At 36.7% G+C, this 18,969-nt stretch overlaps 1 protein-coding gene across 1 annotated transcript in view; it reads left to right on the top strand.

The window, feature by feature from the left end:
* The window catches only part of LOC308081523 (hemagglutinin/amebocyte aggregation factor-like), a gene marked incomplete at its 3' end in the record, with an annotated part of 102,700 nt that extends 87,192 nt beyond the window's left edge, over positions 1-15,508 (top strand). The window contains exon 5 of the mRNA XM_080457894.1: positions 15,445-15,508. Within this exon, the coding sequence (XP_080314020.1) occupies positions 15,445-15,508 (64 nt within the window). The remainder of the gene's footprint in view (positions 1-15,444) is intronic.
* Positions 15,509-18,969: the final 3,461 nt, after the last annotated feature.

The raw sequence follows: 18,969 nt of genomic DNA, 5'->3' as shown, positions 1-18,969 counted from the left end.
TGCTGGTTTGACTTGGTCTCAGGAGTCTTGAGGGTTTGAGTTTGGGAAATGTCCACAGCCCATATAGACCAATTCAGAATGTTTGTAAATGGGTAGAGGGTATTTCTGGGTGGATATGCCACAGCACTTAAAGAACCATTTTATTGACTGAATGGTTCTCCGTGTTCCTCACATGTTTCTACATAACGTTTTCTTGTGTGTCAAAGTTCTTCAAATATTTTGGTAGCACTTTATATTAACTATACACTATAAAGCATTAGTTAAGCATTAGTAAATGCTTAATTCATCATGAATTCATCATTAGTAAAGCATTATTCATACATTACTAAGCATTAGTAAACACGGTTATAAATGTTGAAACTATACACTATTAAGTATTAGTTAAGCATTAGTAAAAACACTTAATTCATCATTAATTCATCATTTGTATAGCATTATTCATACATTACTAAGCATTAGTAAACACAGTTATAAACCTTTCAACTATACACGATTTTCAATTAGTTAAGCATTAGTAAGTACTTAATTCATAATGAATTAATCATTTATATAGCAATTAAGTACTTACTTCATCATATATTCATCATTTATATAGCATTAATAATACATGAATAAGCGTTTGTAAACACAGTCATAAGCGTTTTATTGCCCATTGATAACCTAATCTTTAATGTGCTTAATGATTGTATTCTCACACTTTGTAAATGATAGATTCAACATTTATAAATAGGTATTATATCAATTTACAAACCAGTTATTTATGAGTTGTTAATGGTTCATACGATCATTTAGAAAGTCTAAGTAAACACCATATACAAACCACTTGGATGTATATTTATGCGGACATTTGTACATGGTTAGTGAGTGTGTTAAATGTCTTATAAATACTTATTCATACTCAATGAATGATTTATTAAGGTAGTTACTACTTGTTAGTTAAGTATTTTGTGTGAGCCCATCTAAAGTGAGGACTATCTATGCCTTATAAAGCATTTATAAATGAGATAGAAGCAGTGATATAGAAAGTGCCAATATTTATTGCAACAATTGAGACAGAACATGGCCCGTGCAGTGTAAAAATAAAATTAACATTCTTGTGCTGTATGAAAATAAACAAACAATATGCAATGCTATAAACATGTACACATGGCTGATAAATTAAATAAACATTTTACTGCATGAAAATAAACAATAAACAATCTGCTATGCTATAAACATGTAAACATGGCTGATAAATTAAATAAACATTTTACTTCATGAAAATAAACAATAAACAATCTGCTATGCTATAAACATGTAAACATGGCTGATAAATTAAATAAACATTTTACTAACTTTATGAAAATAAACAATAAAAAAATCTGCTATACTATGAACATGTAAACATGGCTGAAATGTTTAATTAACATTCTTGTACTGTATGAAAAGAAAAACATTCTGTGTTCTGCCTTCACTATGCATATAGCCACCCTTGCAGAGCTAGGCAGACAGTTCAGGAAGTAAAAAAATAAAAAATCTGTTTGGAGGCAAAGTCTTGTTTTGGGTTTCTTCTTTAAATTATCTTCTTTGGTTTTTCTTATTTGTAGAACAGCAATGACATGGAAAACACAGTGAATGGATTTGTTAAAATGTGTACTGAATAATGTTTTCCACAGTAAATATTTTAACTTTTTAACAATGCTTTTAAAGAAATGAATTAACTTGCAAACATGAATTAAGCAGCTAAACATTCACACAGTTGCAATGATGTGAAATTAACATGTACATAAACACATCCTTGGTTGTGCTGGAAATAATAATATGCAAATCTCTCCCAATATGCACAAATAAATCACTTGAGTGAAAATAAAAACACAACATTGATCCCTATAATGGCATTACAGCATTAGCTCAGAGCAGAATAGCCTATAAGCTAACAAGATACACAGCAGCCTGCAGCCTAATGGCTAACAGGCTAACAGGCTAGGCCATATGACTGGTACTGATTAGCAACAAACATGACGTTTTTGCCACAGACAGAATACACAGTTGGGCTGTGAAAAAGGTTCTAGCAATCATGTTTCATCATTACTGAGACAATACATCACAAGGCCAGTACTTACAGACACAGCTGCACATAGCTTTGCTCTATGCTAAACAGGAAGTGAATGCATACTGCAGGTGTTGCCAGATTTTGCAAAAAAAACAAGTGGCCAGGTCTTTGAAAACAAGCCCAAAAAAGCAAGCAACTTGGCTCAGTTTTACCACTTTACATCGGCAATTTGAAAATAGCAGATCAACAAGCTCATAATGTGTCACATCAAGACACGTTGTGAGCTTGTAGATCTGTTATTTTCAAAAAAATATTAGGAAAAAAGTAAAATATTTTCAAAAAATATTTTTCCTTTCCATGAACATTTTTGGGAACCACTGGTTTAAAAAAAACATTAGAAAGTAAGCCCAATGAAGCAACTACACCTTTAAAAAAAGCCCCAAATTGTTTATTATAAGCAGACATGGCAACACTGGTAAACAGGAAACACATTGATATCCCTTACCTGGCCACGCCCACAGTGGGCAGGTAGGCGGACAATGTTATACAATGTAATAAACAATTTGGGATTTTTTTTTCAAGTGTAGTTGCTGGCTTGCTTTCTAATGTTTTTTTTTAAACCAGTGGTTCCCACATTTTTTCATGAAAATATTTAACTTTTTTTCCCAATATTTCTACAAGCTCACAACGTGTCATGATGTGACACATTGTGTGCTTGTTGATCTGCTATTTTCAAATGGCCGATAGCTGGTAAAACTGAGCCTAGTTGCTTGCTTCTTTTGGGCTTGTTTTCAAAGACCTGGCCGCTTGTTTTTTTTGCAAAATCTGGCAACACCTGCAGAATGCATTCACTTCCTGTTTAGCATAGAGCAAAGCTATGTGCAGCTGTGTCTGTAAGTACTGGCCTTGTGATGTATTGTCTCAGTAATGATGAAACATGATTGCTAGAACCTTTTTCACAGCCCAACTGTGTATTCTGTCTGTGGTAAAAACGTCATGTTTGTTGCTAATCAGTACCAGTCATATGGCCTAGCCTGTTAGCCTGTTAGCCTGTCAGCCATTAGGCTGCAGGCTGCTGTGTATCATGTTAGCTTATAGGCTATTCTGCTCTGAGCTAATGCTGTAATGCCATTATAGGGAGCAATGTTGTGTTTTCATTTTCACTCAAGTGATTTATTTGTGCATATTGGGAGAGATTTGCATATTATTATTTCCAGCAAAATCAGGGATGTGTTTATGTACATGTTAATTTCATATCATTGCAACTGTGTGAATGTTTAGCTGCTTAATTCATGTTTGCAAGCTAATTCATTTCTTTAAAGGCATTGTTAAAAAGTTTAAATATTTACTGTGGAAAACACTATTTAACAAATCCATTCTATGTGTATTTCATGTCATTGCTGTTCTACAAATAAGAAAAAACAAAGAAGATAATTTAAAGAAGAAACCCAAAACAAGCCTTTTTTGTTGTTGTTTTTACCTTCTGATGTTAACTGTCTGCCTAGCTCTGCAAGGGTGGCTATACCCATAGTGAAGGCAGAACCCAGATTTCTTTTTTCATACATACAGTACAAGAATGTTTATTACATTTTTCAGCCATGTTTACATGTTTATAGCATACCAGATTCTGTATGGTTTATTTTCATAAAGTACAATAATGTTTACTTAATTTATCAGCCATGTTTACATGTTTATAGCATAGCAGATTGTTTATTGTTTAATTTTCATAAAGTACAATGTTTATTTAATTTATCAGCCATGTTTACATGTTTATAGCATAGCATATTGTTTATTGTTTATTTTCATGCAGTAAAATGTTTATTTAATTTATCAGCCATGTGTACATGTTTATAGCATTGCATATTGTTTGTTTATTTTCATACAGCACAAGAATGTTTTATTTTTACACTGCACAGGCCATGTTCTGTCTCAATTGTTGCAATAAATATTGGCACTTTCTATATCACTGCTTCTATCTCATTTATAAATGCTTTATAAGGCATAGATAGTCCTCACTTTAGATGGGCTCACGCTATCTCATTTATAAATGCTTTATAAGGCATAGATAGTCCTCACTTTAGATGGGCTCACGCAAAATACTTAACTAACAAGTAGTAACTACCTTAATAAATCATTCATTGAGTATGAATAAGTGTTTATAAGACATTTATTAACACACTCGCTAACCATGTACAAATGTCCGCATAAATATACAACCAAGTGGTTTGTATATGGTGTTTACTTAGACTTTCTAAATGATCGTATGAACCATTAACAACTCATAAATAACTGGTTTGTAAATTGATATAATACCTATTTATAAATGTTGAATCTATCATTTACAAAGTATGAGAATACAATCATTAAGCACATTAAAGATTAGGTTATCAATGGGCAATAAAACGCTTATAACTGTGTTTACAAACGCTTATTAATGTATTAGTAATGCTATATAAATGATGAATTCATGATGAATAAAGTACTTACTTGCTATGTAAATGATGAATTCATGATGATGTAAATACTTAATAATGCTTAACTAATTGTAAATCGTGTTTAGTTGAAAGTTTTATAACTGTGTTTACTAATGCTTAGTAATGTATGAATAATTCTATACAAATGATGAATTAATGATGGATTAAGTGTTTTACTAGTGCTTAACTAATACTTAATTGTGTATAGTTGCAACATTTATAACTGTGTTTACTAATGCTTAGTAATGTATGAATAATGCTTTACTAATGATGAGTTCATGAGGAATTAAGCATTTACTAATGCTTAACTAATGCTTTATAGTGTATAGTTATTATAAAGTGCTACCAATATTTTTTTTCATGGCTGCCTCTTTGAGACACCTTTATCCACTTAAACCCTAGTGTCCCTATTCTGTGCATATGCATGGCCACAAATGTAGTAAAAAATAGGCATAAGCGAGAATAGCCGATCAGTGTTGCAATGCTGAATAGTGCGTGCCAAAAATCCTGAAGGGGGCGTCAACAAGTGTCATTTGGTAGTGGCAGACATCTTTGTGGGGTATAAATAGGTTGACTTAACATTGCCCCCCCCAAGTATGTCTGCAGCTACTATGCCACGCCCCCCGTGGTGACGACACTTTGGCAAGCACTATTGGAACGTGGTTGCACTGTATTTGTCGCTTAACACCTACACTACAGGTCACACAATGGACAATTGATATGCATCTAGGCTCATTCCTATGTTAATTTGCCAGGTGTGAGTTGGAAGCCTTTGTAAACTTTGTTGAGGTGTGAATTTAAAGTAGTTTTAAATCTTTGCATGTGCCTGCGCGTGCTCCTGGTCAAATAGTGTCCTGCACGTCGTGCAAGGCCGTCCCATGAGCAATGCAACCCTGTAGCCAATTTTTTCTTTACAGAACAATTCAAATGAATTGTTATCCCAAAAAAATCTTTCTGGAACAAAATGGTTGTTCTGTAGCATCACTCTGACCATGTTCGTTGTGTACTCAGGGTGGAGGATATGGGTGGGATCTGAAGTAATGTTCTGGGTAATTCTGATGATAGTTTCATCATAGACAGTCTGGAGAGCAGGATGATGCCCTGACTCCCATAATAACCAAGGTCTTTGGGTAGGGGGAAATGCCTATCCACACTCAGAAAAAGACTGCTGTGTGTCCGAAACACAATCTTTTTGTCACAGTCACATTTTTATGTTATGATCTTGTTCTAGTTGTTCTGTGTTCTATGTGTAATCAGCCCGCATGTGTATCAGTGGTGCAGCCAGAACGCTAGTATAGCCCTTGCATTGTGTTAGAAAACTGCATCCACTTGTGGTGTTAGCGGGTCAAATTTGACCCATGATTTAAATCAGCCCAACATACTAAAAAAATAAGTATTTTCATAATTGTTTTTCACCCACCTCATAGCTGACTTGTAATGCATTCATATCCATGTAAATACTTTTTAAAATATTATGTTGGGTTAGGGCTAGGGTTTCATCTTTCAAAATATCTCGTTTTCTATTATAAAAATGTTAGAATTCACTCATTAAATTTCCTATAATGAAGGCAATGGATAATGATGTTATCTAGCTATAATAGAATAATTAAGAATAATAATTAGAACACACCTCCAAAAATAAAAAAATAAAAAAATACTTGTTTTCGTTTTTTAACTTTAAAAAATGTGTTACAATTATTAAAAATAGTGACACTAGTGGTGTTAGGGTCCGAAATGACCCGTATACCATAGAAGGTAAAAAGGCATTTATTTTTCATAAACTCAAACTTTATTTTACTCCTGATAGCAAATGCTAATTGAGGACAAGTCTCTCTCACTCTCAAACATGTAAACATTGAATATTGACAATTTGGGGGGGAATTGAGCCACACTTCTTTGCCGGGTCATTTCGGACCCTAACACCACAAGTGTCACTATTTTTTTTTTGAGACCATCAGAATTAATTAAGATGATGATAAATAACTTTGTTGCGTTAAAATGGATATTTCTGAGGATATCATGAAGCCTCGTTCCAATAAAGAAATGTAAAGGGTACTTTTTATCTATTCAAACTTGAAAACGGGTAAAAAAAAATACCCTAACACAATGGAAGGGATAGACTGGGCCAAGGCAGGAGCAGGTACAGCGAGCGTGCATGCGCCCCCGACCAAAAGTTTGCGTTTTTTGGGCGGATTTTGTTAATTTTTTTCGCAGTTTTTTTGTTACTTTATTTCGGTTTTAGGGTTAGGGTTAGTTTAGGATTATGTTATTTAATTCTTATTTTTGCCTGATTTTACCGATTTATTATCAAAAAAATTATTAGGAAAAAATAAATAAAATAAAAAATAAATAAATTGCTAAATCGATTGGGTGGGTCAGCTTTCTATGTGGGGCCTACCCAGGCCCACCCATGGCTGCGCCCCTGATGTGTATATTAGTCTTGTTCTCCACTCAGTCCTTGTCAGATCATTGTTTGTGTTGCATCCTTTGTCTGTAAGGTCTTATGTTCACCTGTATTAAATTCCCAATCATGGGTTTTGAACACTATTCTGCCTGGCTGTCCTGCATTTGGGTTCTTACGGAGCCCCTGAGGGGACATTACTAGGTAGATTGTTTTAAGGGTAGGTATATTATTTTAAGAGCTGGTGGTTTATGTTTTAGGGAATGGAAAAACATTTAAGATGTTATCAGAAAAAAAACATAGGCTATAACATTTATTTTTTAGGAGATGAAAAAGTTTTTAAAGGGGAAGATATTTTTTTGGAGGGGATGACATAAAAAAATCAAGGCTATACACATTTTTTTTAGGAGATGAAAATATTTCTAAAGGGGGGGAAAGATGTTTTTTTTTGGAAGGGATGACATTAAAAAATCAAGGCTATAACATTATTTTTTTAGGAGATGAAAATGTTTTTAAAGGGGAAAGATATTTTTTGGGAGGGGATGACATAAAAAAAATCAAGGCTATAACATTTATTTTTAAGGAGGTGAAAAGGTTTTTAAAGGGGAAGATATTATTTTTAGAGGGGATGAAATTTTTTAAAAGGGGGATGATTTTCTTTTTCTTTTAGCGGATAATTTGTTTTAGTATTTTTTTCAAAGTCAACTTTGAAAAAAAAACTTTGAGGATGAGAAAATATTTACCTAAAAAAAAAACTCTTTTGACCGTCGCAGATACATTTTATTTTGAAGGGCTGCGCCCCTTGAACCCAAACACGCCCCCACGTCCTTCTTGAGTGACAACAATGCGTCTAGCAGTTATATATCAAGGTGATGACGCGACGCAATTATTATATTTATACTTATATTACATAAACGCCAGGTCGGCTCAGGCTGCCACTGCAGTTCTTTTAGATCGCCTTTTATTATTATTTTTTATTATTTCCCCCTTTTCTCTTCTGGACGATTTTCTAATGAATGCAAGTTTAGTCTGAAATAATTGCGCCGCTTTTTAGTCTCACTAAATTGTAGAATAATATTAAGTAGGTCTATATGCCACCAACGTAATAATACAATGTAGAATGGAGTAGCCTATATACAGTAATGCCCCCATCTTTCTAATTCATTAACATGCCTCATGCTTCTGCTATTGCAGCTATTGGAGAACTAAAACTAGATAGGCTTATAGAGAGCTTCACCTATTTATAGAATCACTTCTACAAATTAAAAAAGAATAAAAACATACATGCATGCATGTATACAGTATAACCATATTTAACTACTGCTGGAGCCCATATTATGTGAATGAGATTACAGAATTGAAAAACTACTTTGACCAAAAATAAGTTACTTCTATACTTACTTCCAACTTCTACAAGTGAAAGAGAGGTGATTCACTCTAACAATCATCATCGTCTTGGGTCATCTTTCTAATTAATTAACATGCTAATCATCGTCTCATAATCTTGGGTCATGTTCTGCTATTGCAGCTATTAAGTACCTCAAATGGCATGTGAATGCACAGAGGTGAGTCGTCTTGGGTCATCTTTCTAATTCATTGACATGCTAAGGTACAGCTATTGTCATTGAAGTTATTGAAATACATCAAATAGATAGGTCACTTTAACTCCTCATCATCACAACCATGTAGCCTACAGAATCATGTTAAGTACATGAAATAACACGTATAGCCTACAAAATCTGGGTCTTTATTTGCCACTCTATGCAGAAATGTATACATCAGCAATAACTGTGTCATCACATCATCACTGTGTCATCATTTTGGGTGTGTTGTTCAAGCCCTCTTAGATGGCTGGCTGTAGACATGGTCAGGTCAGGTTGTAACCTTGGCAGGGCGTCCAGCAGCAATCCGATGTTTTCCACCAAAGCGCACCGTGTCCCGTGTGTGTGTGTGTGTGTGTGTGTGTGTGTGTGTGTGTGTGTGTGTACATATATTACACACACACACACACACACACATATATATATTTATACACATATACATACACATTGATATAAATGACAGCTTAAATAAAAAGTGCATACAAGAATTACAAATAGACATTTGTGCTTTGACATTTGCCATGTTCATGACTGCTGTTTCCTACATTATCAATTGCTTATGTCACGTTGAACTCTGTTGAATAGTATTACCCCACAAAACATCTAGATCTTAGTTCATTACATAAGTCATTACATGCTAAATGTTGCATTTATCTCATGCTATGCTGACATATATTCCCACATTCATGTTGCTAACAGAAAGCCTTTGGCAAAAAAATATTGACCAATTAAAAAACTTTTTTGTTTGCACTTGAAGTATACTTAGCTTACATGACAAAGACTCAAACCATTGGAGGGGGTAACTCTTGGAAGCTAGTGTACTTTACTATCATCAGGATGACTTGAACCATTGAACAGGGGTGTAACCCATTTTTGAAATCTTGGAAGCCTACTAGCTCCTTCCATGCACCTTAACAAAATGTCATCCTACATAACAGCAAGTTGAGATCTCATTAATTTAACTGCATTGGATTCGCTTCCTGGGATGTCAAAGATGAAAGTCTGAATGAACTCCCAAACCTGGGAACATGGTTTCAGGGAAATTGAGATCGAAGACATAAAATGCTTTAAAACACCCATCACCCAAAAGAGATGGGTGCGCCAAGGCCGCCCCATTTATTATCACATAAGCTTGGGAACACTGATGCCCCTCCCCTAGCATAAAAACATATGGATACTCTGTGGTTGCTGCGGTCAGCTACTGCACCAGGTTTGTCACAGGCTGAAGAAGAAAAGAAAAGAGAGGAAAGAACAAGATTATTACAAGTTGATACAACAGGTTAAATTGAACTCCAAAGCTCCAGTGCTGTAGTCAAGTCACTATATCTGGAGTCTAGGTTGAGTCAATTCCCCAGTAGTGCTCAAGTCCAAATAGAGTCCACATTAACTGAGTCTGAGTCCAAAGTTACTGAACATGAGTGTGAATGCACATGTAAGTGGAACACACATGCCTTCCCTTAAACAGCATTAAAATAATGTCACTGCAATTAGCTATCAATATCTTATGCCAACTTATATATTAGGTTATATTACAAAAAATGTGTCTGCATGATCCAACTGTTTGTTGGGCTTCTTCCTCACGGAAGACCACGGCTGGGGCGCTAACCCATACTGCTCCCGGAATATGTGAGCTCTATGTGAATACCTGCTGAGAGCAAATCTACTGTATGTTGACGCGAAGGTCACCCGTCTTCTCCTTGCTGGCCGGCCATGTGAGTGATCTTTGCAGAGAATTCAGGGTTCATCTCCCAGTACACTCAGGATTTAACATCAAGAAATCAAGAGAAATCTACAGACAGGAAAAGACAAAAAAAATTGTAAGGCACAAACAATAATCGATTTAGTCTGTACTAAACTTATTCTGTGAGACGTAAGCTCACCATGCCTTGAGTGTCCACTAGATGCGGCAACTCTTCGATTATGGCTTGGATTGAATTTGTCCCATCTGCAGTCTGCAGTGGTGGCCACATGTTTTGGCAAGGCTTGTCTGCAGTTATTTGATTCTGTGAAGAGCAGAAAAGGATTAACTCAAGCTAATGGTGATAGATGAACATCCAAGTTTACAAGAACGGTTTGTTGCAAAAAGCACATCCACTCCTAAATGTAGTCACATGAGTTGGATTGAGATAGAAGGGCAACTTGTACCTTATTTCAATCCAAGACACCTTGCTTTACCTTTTTCATGTGACTCCTCCCTGGCCTGGGTTGAAACATGCATCATAAAGTAGAGAAAGCTATCAGAAAAGAACACACACAAACACACATGCACACATTAGGAAATAACCAGCAGCAACACTGAGTTGCCAATAATGGTTCACATTACAGAAGGATTCACATTGGAATGTTTTGTAACAATGTAGTAACTTTACTTACTGTCCCATGACAGTCCCTCAGGCATGGAAATGTATCCACTATCGATGACACCAGCTTTGCCTTCGTAGCTGAAGTTGGAATTTAAAACAATAGACATTTTATTAACATTTATTTTTGGATAGTTTGAAGTATTTGTTGATATGGGGTTACAGGGGCCAAACATATTTTATTGCTTTACCTTAGCTTGACAGCCCTCTCCTTTAGCTGTGCTAAATTATTCTAAATAGCCTGTATTGTACATACAACTGATATTTGTTTAAGTAGGCCATCTTTTACATGGCTAAAATTCTACATTTTGATGCTGGCCCCTCTCACATCAGTAAATTGCTTTGCTTAGTGCCTGTGCTACTCTCCGTTTCTCCAAAATGCAAGTGTGCTGACCGCCATCATCTGTAGCTAATACACTGACTATAGATAAGTACCTCATACAACCCCAATTCAAATGATCTGAACTATCCTGTTTAAACCTAGTTCACACCCGAGATTACCTGGATGAGATTGTTCAGAATGCTGTTGTGGTTCGCATTAGTTAAAATGTACCACTAACCACACACTAGTCAACAAATGGGCTTAATCTGTGTGTGAGAATACTCACTTCTCTACGAAGCTCTCCATCAGATGAGACGAGTATACGGACCATTGATCTTCTTTCAGTCATAGAGATGTAATGGCTTTCCTGGAAACTGGCATCCAAGCATTTCCCATCACCGGTTTTGTTGAGGATTTCACATATTCTATTTTAAAAAAAGAGGAATGACTAAAGGAATTGAAAAGAAAAAAACATGAATCTCAAAATAGACTAATCAGACAAAGTTGTTTGTAACCCTACCCTACCTATAGTCAAGGTGAAGCTAGTCTTGTAAAGCTGCTTTAACAGAAAAATTGAACTTACAGTGCAAATGTTGCTGCTTCCTCCCCTGAAACGCTTTGCTGTTCTGTAGGCAATTCTGGAATGCCTTCTGGGGCTTGAATCCTGAAAAGTATGAAAAGGGAATTATTGCTTTATCAGAACTATACAATGGATACATTTGTTAAAATCAAATACAAAACAATTACACTCTATTTATTAATTTATTTTAATCAATGTGTTTACAACACATCCCTAATACTGCTGAATGTACAGTATGTGAGAATTTGGCCTTCAACCTAGTTATGCTGAGTGCAACTTTTTAATCCTGTCGTCCTCTAACTTTTCCCATTCCTCCACTTAAGTCGCACAGCATTCCACCTCACCAAACACATGTATGAAAAATTGGCTATTTTGTCCAACATGTAAAAAAAGAAAAACATGATGTGAACATACACGGTACATCATTATAATAATAATGTAAAGTATACTGTACATGATGTGAACATGCACAGTACATCATTATAATAATAATAATAATAATAATAATAGTAATAATAATAATAATAATAATAATGTTAAGTATACATGATGTGAACATGCACGGTATATCATAATAATAATAATAATAATAATAATAATAATAATGTAAAGTATACATGATGTGAACATGCACAGTACATCATTATAATAATAATAATGTTAAGTATCATAGCAACAACACCTCATTAAGCTACATGTACAGTACTTTATAGCAACAACACCTCATTAAGCTACAGGTACAGTACATTATAGCAACAACATCTCATTAAGCTACAGGTACAGTACATTATAGCAACAACATCTCATTAAGCTACAGGTACAGAACATTATAGCAACAACACCTCATTAAGCTACATGTACAGTAGAGTATAGCAACAACACCTCATTAAGCTACATGTACAGTACTTTATAGCAACAACACCTCATTAAGCTACATGTACAGTAGAGTATAGCAACAACACCTCATTAAGCTACATGTACAGTAGAGTATAGCAACAACACCTCATTAAGCTACAGGTACAGTACATTATAGCGACAACACCTCATTAAGCTACATGTACAGTAGAGTATAGCAACAACACCTCATTAAGCTACAGGTACAGTACATTATAGCAACAACACCTCATTAAGCTACATGTACAGTAGAGTATAGCAACAACACCTCATTAAGCTACAGGTACAGTACATTATAGCGACAACACCTCATTAAGCTACATCTACAGTAGAGTATAGCAACAACACCTCTTTAACCTACAAGTACAGTACAGTATAGCAACAACACCTCAATAAGCTACAGTAGGTATGCTACATCGCACAACGTTGTCGGCCCCAAAAATAGCAGATCTACAAGCTCACAGCGCGTCACGGACGCAACATGTTGTGAGCTTGTAGATCTGCTATTTTCGATGTCAACGTTATTCATGTGATAGAACACGTATAGCTCAGCTATGCTAGCTTGCACCTGTCAGCTGCTAGCCAATATGATGACATTCTCTCCCTAGAATGAAATCACTTTGAAACGCTGCACTCCATATACAACATAAATATGATCGGCAACGTACATTAATGTAGTGGGTTTGGCGTTGAGTGCCAGTGCTAGCTGGGTGCTACCCATGGAGCTAACGGTGCTAATGTTAGCGTTAGCTAGCATAATGGCTAACGTTAGTAAGCAAGCTGTACACACGCATTCATTCATTCTCCCAGATAGCGGTAGATTAATGAGAGCACATTATCACTTACAATAATTTCCTTGTAAACAAATGAACGTTAGCTGACCAGCTATTTCCTCCGTGGTGGAAACTGAAAATCTGGTGACCAAATTTGGTCAAAGAGGAAGGGACGTACTTACCGGAACTCCTTTGACGGAAGGCCTCTCCTTCAAAATAAAATGCTTTTTCAAAGTCGTGCGCACAACTTCAAAGTCTTGCGCACGACTTTGAAAAGGAGAGGTTTTATTTTCAAGATAGGTAAAGTATTTTTTTAAGTCATGCATGAAAAGAAAAAAAAAAAAAAAAAAAAAATGGAAAGAAAAATGATATTCCCTAAATAAAAAAAAATCATCCCCCTTTTAAAAAATGTCAACCCCTCTAAAAAATATCCTCCCCTTTAAAAACTTTTTCATCTCCTAAAAAATTAATGTTATAGCCTTGATTTTTTAATGTTATCCCCTCCAAAAATATATATTTCCCTTTTAAAAAATATTTTCATCTCCTAAAAAATAAATGTTATAGCCTATGTTTTTTTTTCCATACCAGAAAACATAAACCACCAGCTCTTAAAATAATGTACCTACCCTTAAAACAATCTACCTAGCTCTTAAAATAATGTACCTACCCTTAAAATAATCTACGTAGCTCTTAAAATAATGTACCTACCCTTAAAACAATCTACCTGGTAATGTCCCCTCAGGGGCTCCGTAGGTTCTCACCACACCACCAGATTGTGACACTTTTGGCACAAATGCGTGGACAGCAACACAAAACTCGCCATCCAAGTTTCCTTTTTATGTAGGCATTGTCTTTTTTAATGAGACGGACAATTTTAAATCCTCCTGTGGGTTAATGGTTAATCACCAGGTTTGAGAGAGAGGGGTGGGGGGGGGGATTCGAATGGCGAGTGTGGTTCAGCCAAAACCCGTCACTTGCGTTACAAATCGTATTGTATCCTTTGATTGGCTGGTGATATGTAAACATAGGAATTTATAAACAGAGGCCTACTGTGTGGATTACAGAAAAATTAGGATTTATTTGTGTCTGTCCGTGCGACCGGCCGGGCATGCTCAAAATATGTGGTGCATATGGTTCGGTCATGTGGTCCGGTCTCCCTGACCGGAGTGGCTTGAAGCGGCGGGCGGTCCTTGCTCCGAGTTCGCTCCTACCTTTTTATAAACCCACTCCCGCTACGTTAAAAGGGTTAGTCTCACACCGCTCCAGCTCTGCTCGTATGCTCTGGTCTAAACACACACAATACCAACATGGACCTAATAATGATGTGTGTGTGAATCAACATTCTTTTGTCTACAAGCAACATGCTGTACATTGATTTACAAGTTAGCAAATTGAACAGAAAATGTGGATAATGCAATATACATTGTCACTTGCGTTACAAATTGTATTGTATCCTTTGATTGGCTGATGATATATAAACATAGGAATTTATAAACAGAGGCTTGCCTAATAAAAATGGCAATCAATCAATTTCAATTTCAAAACTCATTGCCAGCACTCTAGCAGTTTGGAAAGCTTAAAAACGTCCCAGCAAATGTCAAGATACTTTTTGATGTTGAATGGTAATGCCAGATAACCTTTTTATATATGCCACTGCTAACCAGTGCCATCATTTGAAACATTTACAACAGAATACTAGACAGTCAATATTCCCCACTGTTGAGCAAACAAAATAAGATTTTACCCTTTTATGTTAGGAAATAATACATTTTTTGATTCATAAAATCTAAATGTGTTTTCAGTGGTGTATAAGAACTGAACAATACGTTTCAAGTGTTTCATGTTCTGAATGTGTTACTACTGTATCAGGTCAAAAAGGTAAGAGACTTTTATAATTTTCAAAACTGACCCATTATTTTTCTTTGTAATTCATGAGACTGTAGACTGCAATTGTAAGATTCATGTTGAGGAATGATGTGCTCTTCTTTCTTTCTTTCTAAATGACAGTGATCGTCGCTGGAAATTCCGGTACTGCAGAGACATTGATTCTCATTCCGGTAGGTGCTCTTAGACGGCCAATAGGAACAGGGTTTAAATGCTTAAGCCCCTCTCTGTGTTCCTATTGACTGGGCTTTAAGCCATAACTCAAGTTCCCAGCATACTAAACTTCCGAAACTTGCTAGGTGCACTTAGACGACCAATAGGGACAGGCTGTAATTGCTTAAGGCCTGCCCCCTCTGTGTTCCTATTGCCTGGGCTTTAACCAGCCATAACTCCAGTTCCCACCATGCTAAACTTCCCAAACTTGCTAGGTGCTCTTATACGGCCAATAGGGACAGGTTGTAATTGCTTAAGCTATGTAGCCTAACTTTACAGCTGATTGCCAGACTTGTATCACGGACAGTGCTGCGAGGACTTAATTTAATTAGTATTAATATAGGGCCCGAGCTCTGCACCAGTGCGAAGCCCTATTGAAATGACAAAGATTTGCAATAATTAATCACGTTTTTGAGGCGCTAAACATTCTCAAAAAGTTGTACAACTTTGCACACACATCACAACTGGCCAAAAAATACGTATTTTAATGGTCTCAAAAAGGGGCTTGGCCTAATGGCTCAATAGCGCCCCCTATAAAATGTCTACACATCTATATCATGTCCCGACTTACAAAAGTGTCTCATTTTGAATTTATAGTGGCGTTTTTGTGCATTTCAAGGCATTTCTACAAGTTGTACTTTAACAAACTCCTCCTAGCAGAATGGTCAGATCCAAACTTTTCAGCTGATTGCCATGCAGACTTTTGGGTGGTGTCATTGGACTCAGATCACAGTTGTTCTTCATTGTTTTTACTTAGCTCCGCCCCCTCTTCTGATTGGTCAATATTTGACAGTTCCTATATTTAGCCGTAACTTTTGAACAATTTGTCGTACAGCGTCATAAGTCGTCTCACTGGACTCGGTTGAAAATCTTTGTACTTCATTAGAGTAACTTAGCTCTGCTCCCGATTCTGATTGGTTTATATTTCTCTCCAACGTGGACAGAGGTGCGAGGGCCCGGTCATCATTGCTTGCAGCGTTAATTAACTTTGCATTTCTTGTCACATATAAAGACCTTAGTAATGCATGTCAATAACAGCCCCAAAAGTCATACTGAAGGAATAGCCTAAACATTCAACAAACATTCACACGAGATGTGAAGTGGATGTTTATCAACTTAGTTTAACTTCAGAGGGGAAACGTATTCCATGCAATAGGCCTTTCAACTCTGTGGGGAGAAAAACAAAGTGAAATATAGCTGCAAGCAGCGATAAGCGGGGCCAGGGAATAGAGAAAGAAAAAAGAAAGAAGCAATGATAAGTAATATGCACAATAAGCCTTAGAAACATAGAAGAATGAACTTGAGAGAAAGAAGACCATGCAATTAACAAATGAGCATTTTAAACCCTCACTAACCCTAACCTCAGTAAAACAACGCCTAAGCCTATCCTCAAGAAACACTATGTGTAAACCCAAGAATGCCAAATCATGATCACCTCAACACATCGTCGGGGACAGGGATCGAACCAGTGACCTCCGGACTCATGGGCTGCCTTTCTTCTCATTGAGCTATAGATATGATAACCCTGTAGTGTCTGTTGATATATATAAGTCTTTCCGTCCCTGATGGACCAGGCCTCTGTTTTGCTGACTACTCTAGATCACTGGTTCCCTAACCATCTACCAAAATTGTACGTCTCCTCGGAACAGAAACCAGTGAAAGTAGCTGATCTACATGATGATGAGAGAGAGAGAGAGAGGCAGAGAGAGAGAGAGAGAGAGAGAGTAAGAGAGGCAGTGAGAGAGAGAGAGAGAGAGAGAGAGAGAGAGAGAGAGAGAGCGAGCGAGAGAGAGAAACGGAATAGATTGAAGAGAAAGATAGAGAGAGAGACATGGAAACAGAATAGATTGAATAAAGAGAGAGAGAGAGAGCGAGAGAGCCATGGAAACGGAATAGATTGAAGAGAGAGAGACACAGAAACATAATTGATTGAAGAGAGAGAGAGATGGAAGCAGAATGGATTGATTGGACATCTCAACCTATTGCCATTAACAGGAATCGGACCATCAACCTTCGGATTGACAGGCTGCAACACTACCTATAGTGCTATAGCTTTGTCCAGGCTGATGTTGTCTGTTGAAGATAAAAGTGAACTAGTGAAAGCAGCCGATCTACAAGCTCAGAAAGAACGTTGCTATCTGAAAGGTTTTGAGATTGTAGATCGGCTATTTTCAGAATGAAGTATGTCATACATACTTCATACCCTCTCAAATAAGCATTTCGGGTTATCTTTACCGTTTGTACATGTATTCATTGATGCAGTCATGTTTTTTGCAATTCAACTTAAATGAATCTGTATCAAGTGTGCGATGAACCGGCAACTTCGCGGTCGTGAGGCACTCGCTTAAGGGCGAAGCCACTGGACCAACAGACAAGACCTGTGAAAAAAGAGATCACACAGATGATACAGTTTCACGCAAATAGCTTAAAAATCCTGGGTTTAAGTGTTTTTCAAACTGCTCAAAATTGCGGACAATCTAAGGGCGGAGCTTACTGGTCAACGTGATAGATGTGTTCCTCATGAGTCAAGGCACATGTGTAAGCAGGTTTAATGGCTGTCGGCCAAACGAGGCATGACTTTTGCCTGTTTAAAGTTTGCATTTTCCAAAAATCGCTATAGCGCCCCCCCTTTGACCAATTGGAGTAAGATTGGTTTCAGTGATATTTGGAATGACCCTCAACATTACCGCAAAGTTTCAAAGAAATATGAGTCTGCATGTATGTGATAGGGGCAGATGAATAATTGTCATAAAACTGCAATATTCATTGGCTCATTAAAGCTTCATTTTTTCACTTATGGAAAATCCGCTGCATCGTTGAGTCGGCATAGGTCCAAAGTTCATGTGTAAAAAGTTCCGTGCAGATTGCTCAAAGATCCCAGGAGGAGATAGATTTTAGCTGCTTTTCATATAATTAAAAATGGTGGGAGATCTAAAGGTCAGAGGTCAAAAGTCAGAGGGTAAAAGTTGTTCATCATGAGTAGACGCATGTGTGTATTGAAGTTTTATGGCTGTAGGTCAAACAGGGCATGAGTTGTACCTGTTCAAAGTTGGCATTTTCAATTGAGTGCTATAGCGCCACCTTTTGACGAAAGATTGTGAGAATTCTTTCTTGATCGTTTTTCATGACCATCTACCATATGGCCGAGTTTCGTAAAAAGCGACAGCACGGTTCACCCAGAACTGCGAAAAGTGGCAGAAACAAAAGAATACAGGCAACATTAAAACAGGTCCAGAGCTGAGCTCTGGCCCCGTAATTATGATTTTGTGTAATGGATCACTTGTTTGTGTTTTTACCAAAGGTGACTCATTGAGGTGTTATGAAATTAGCCTGGAGGTATGAGTGCCTGTTTGTTTAGATGTACTGTGTCTGAGCATGAATTCATGTTGTTGAATGTTGTGTATGGTCTCACGCAATGCCAATACAATCAAAACA

Source organism: Gymnoscopelus braueri, assembly GCF_963280865.1.
Source record: "Gymnoscopelus braueri genome assembly, contig: SCAFFOLD_102, whole genome shotgun sequence".
Classification (NCBI taxonomy): domain Eukaryota; kingdom Metazoa; phylum Chordata; class Actinopteri; order Myctophiformes; family Myctophidae; genus Gymnoscopelus; species Gymnoscopelus braueri.
This window is presented reverse-complemented; position numbering and strand designations above follow the sequence as displayed.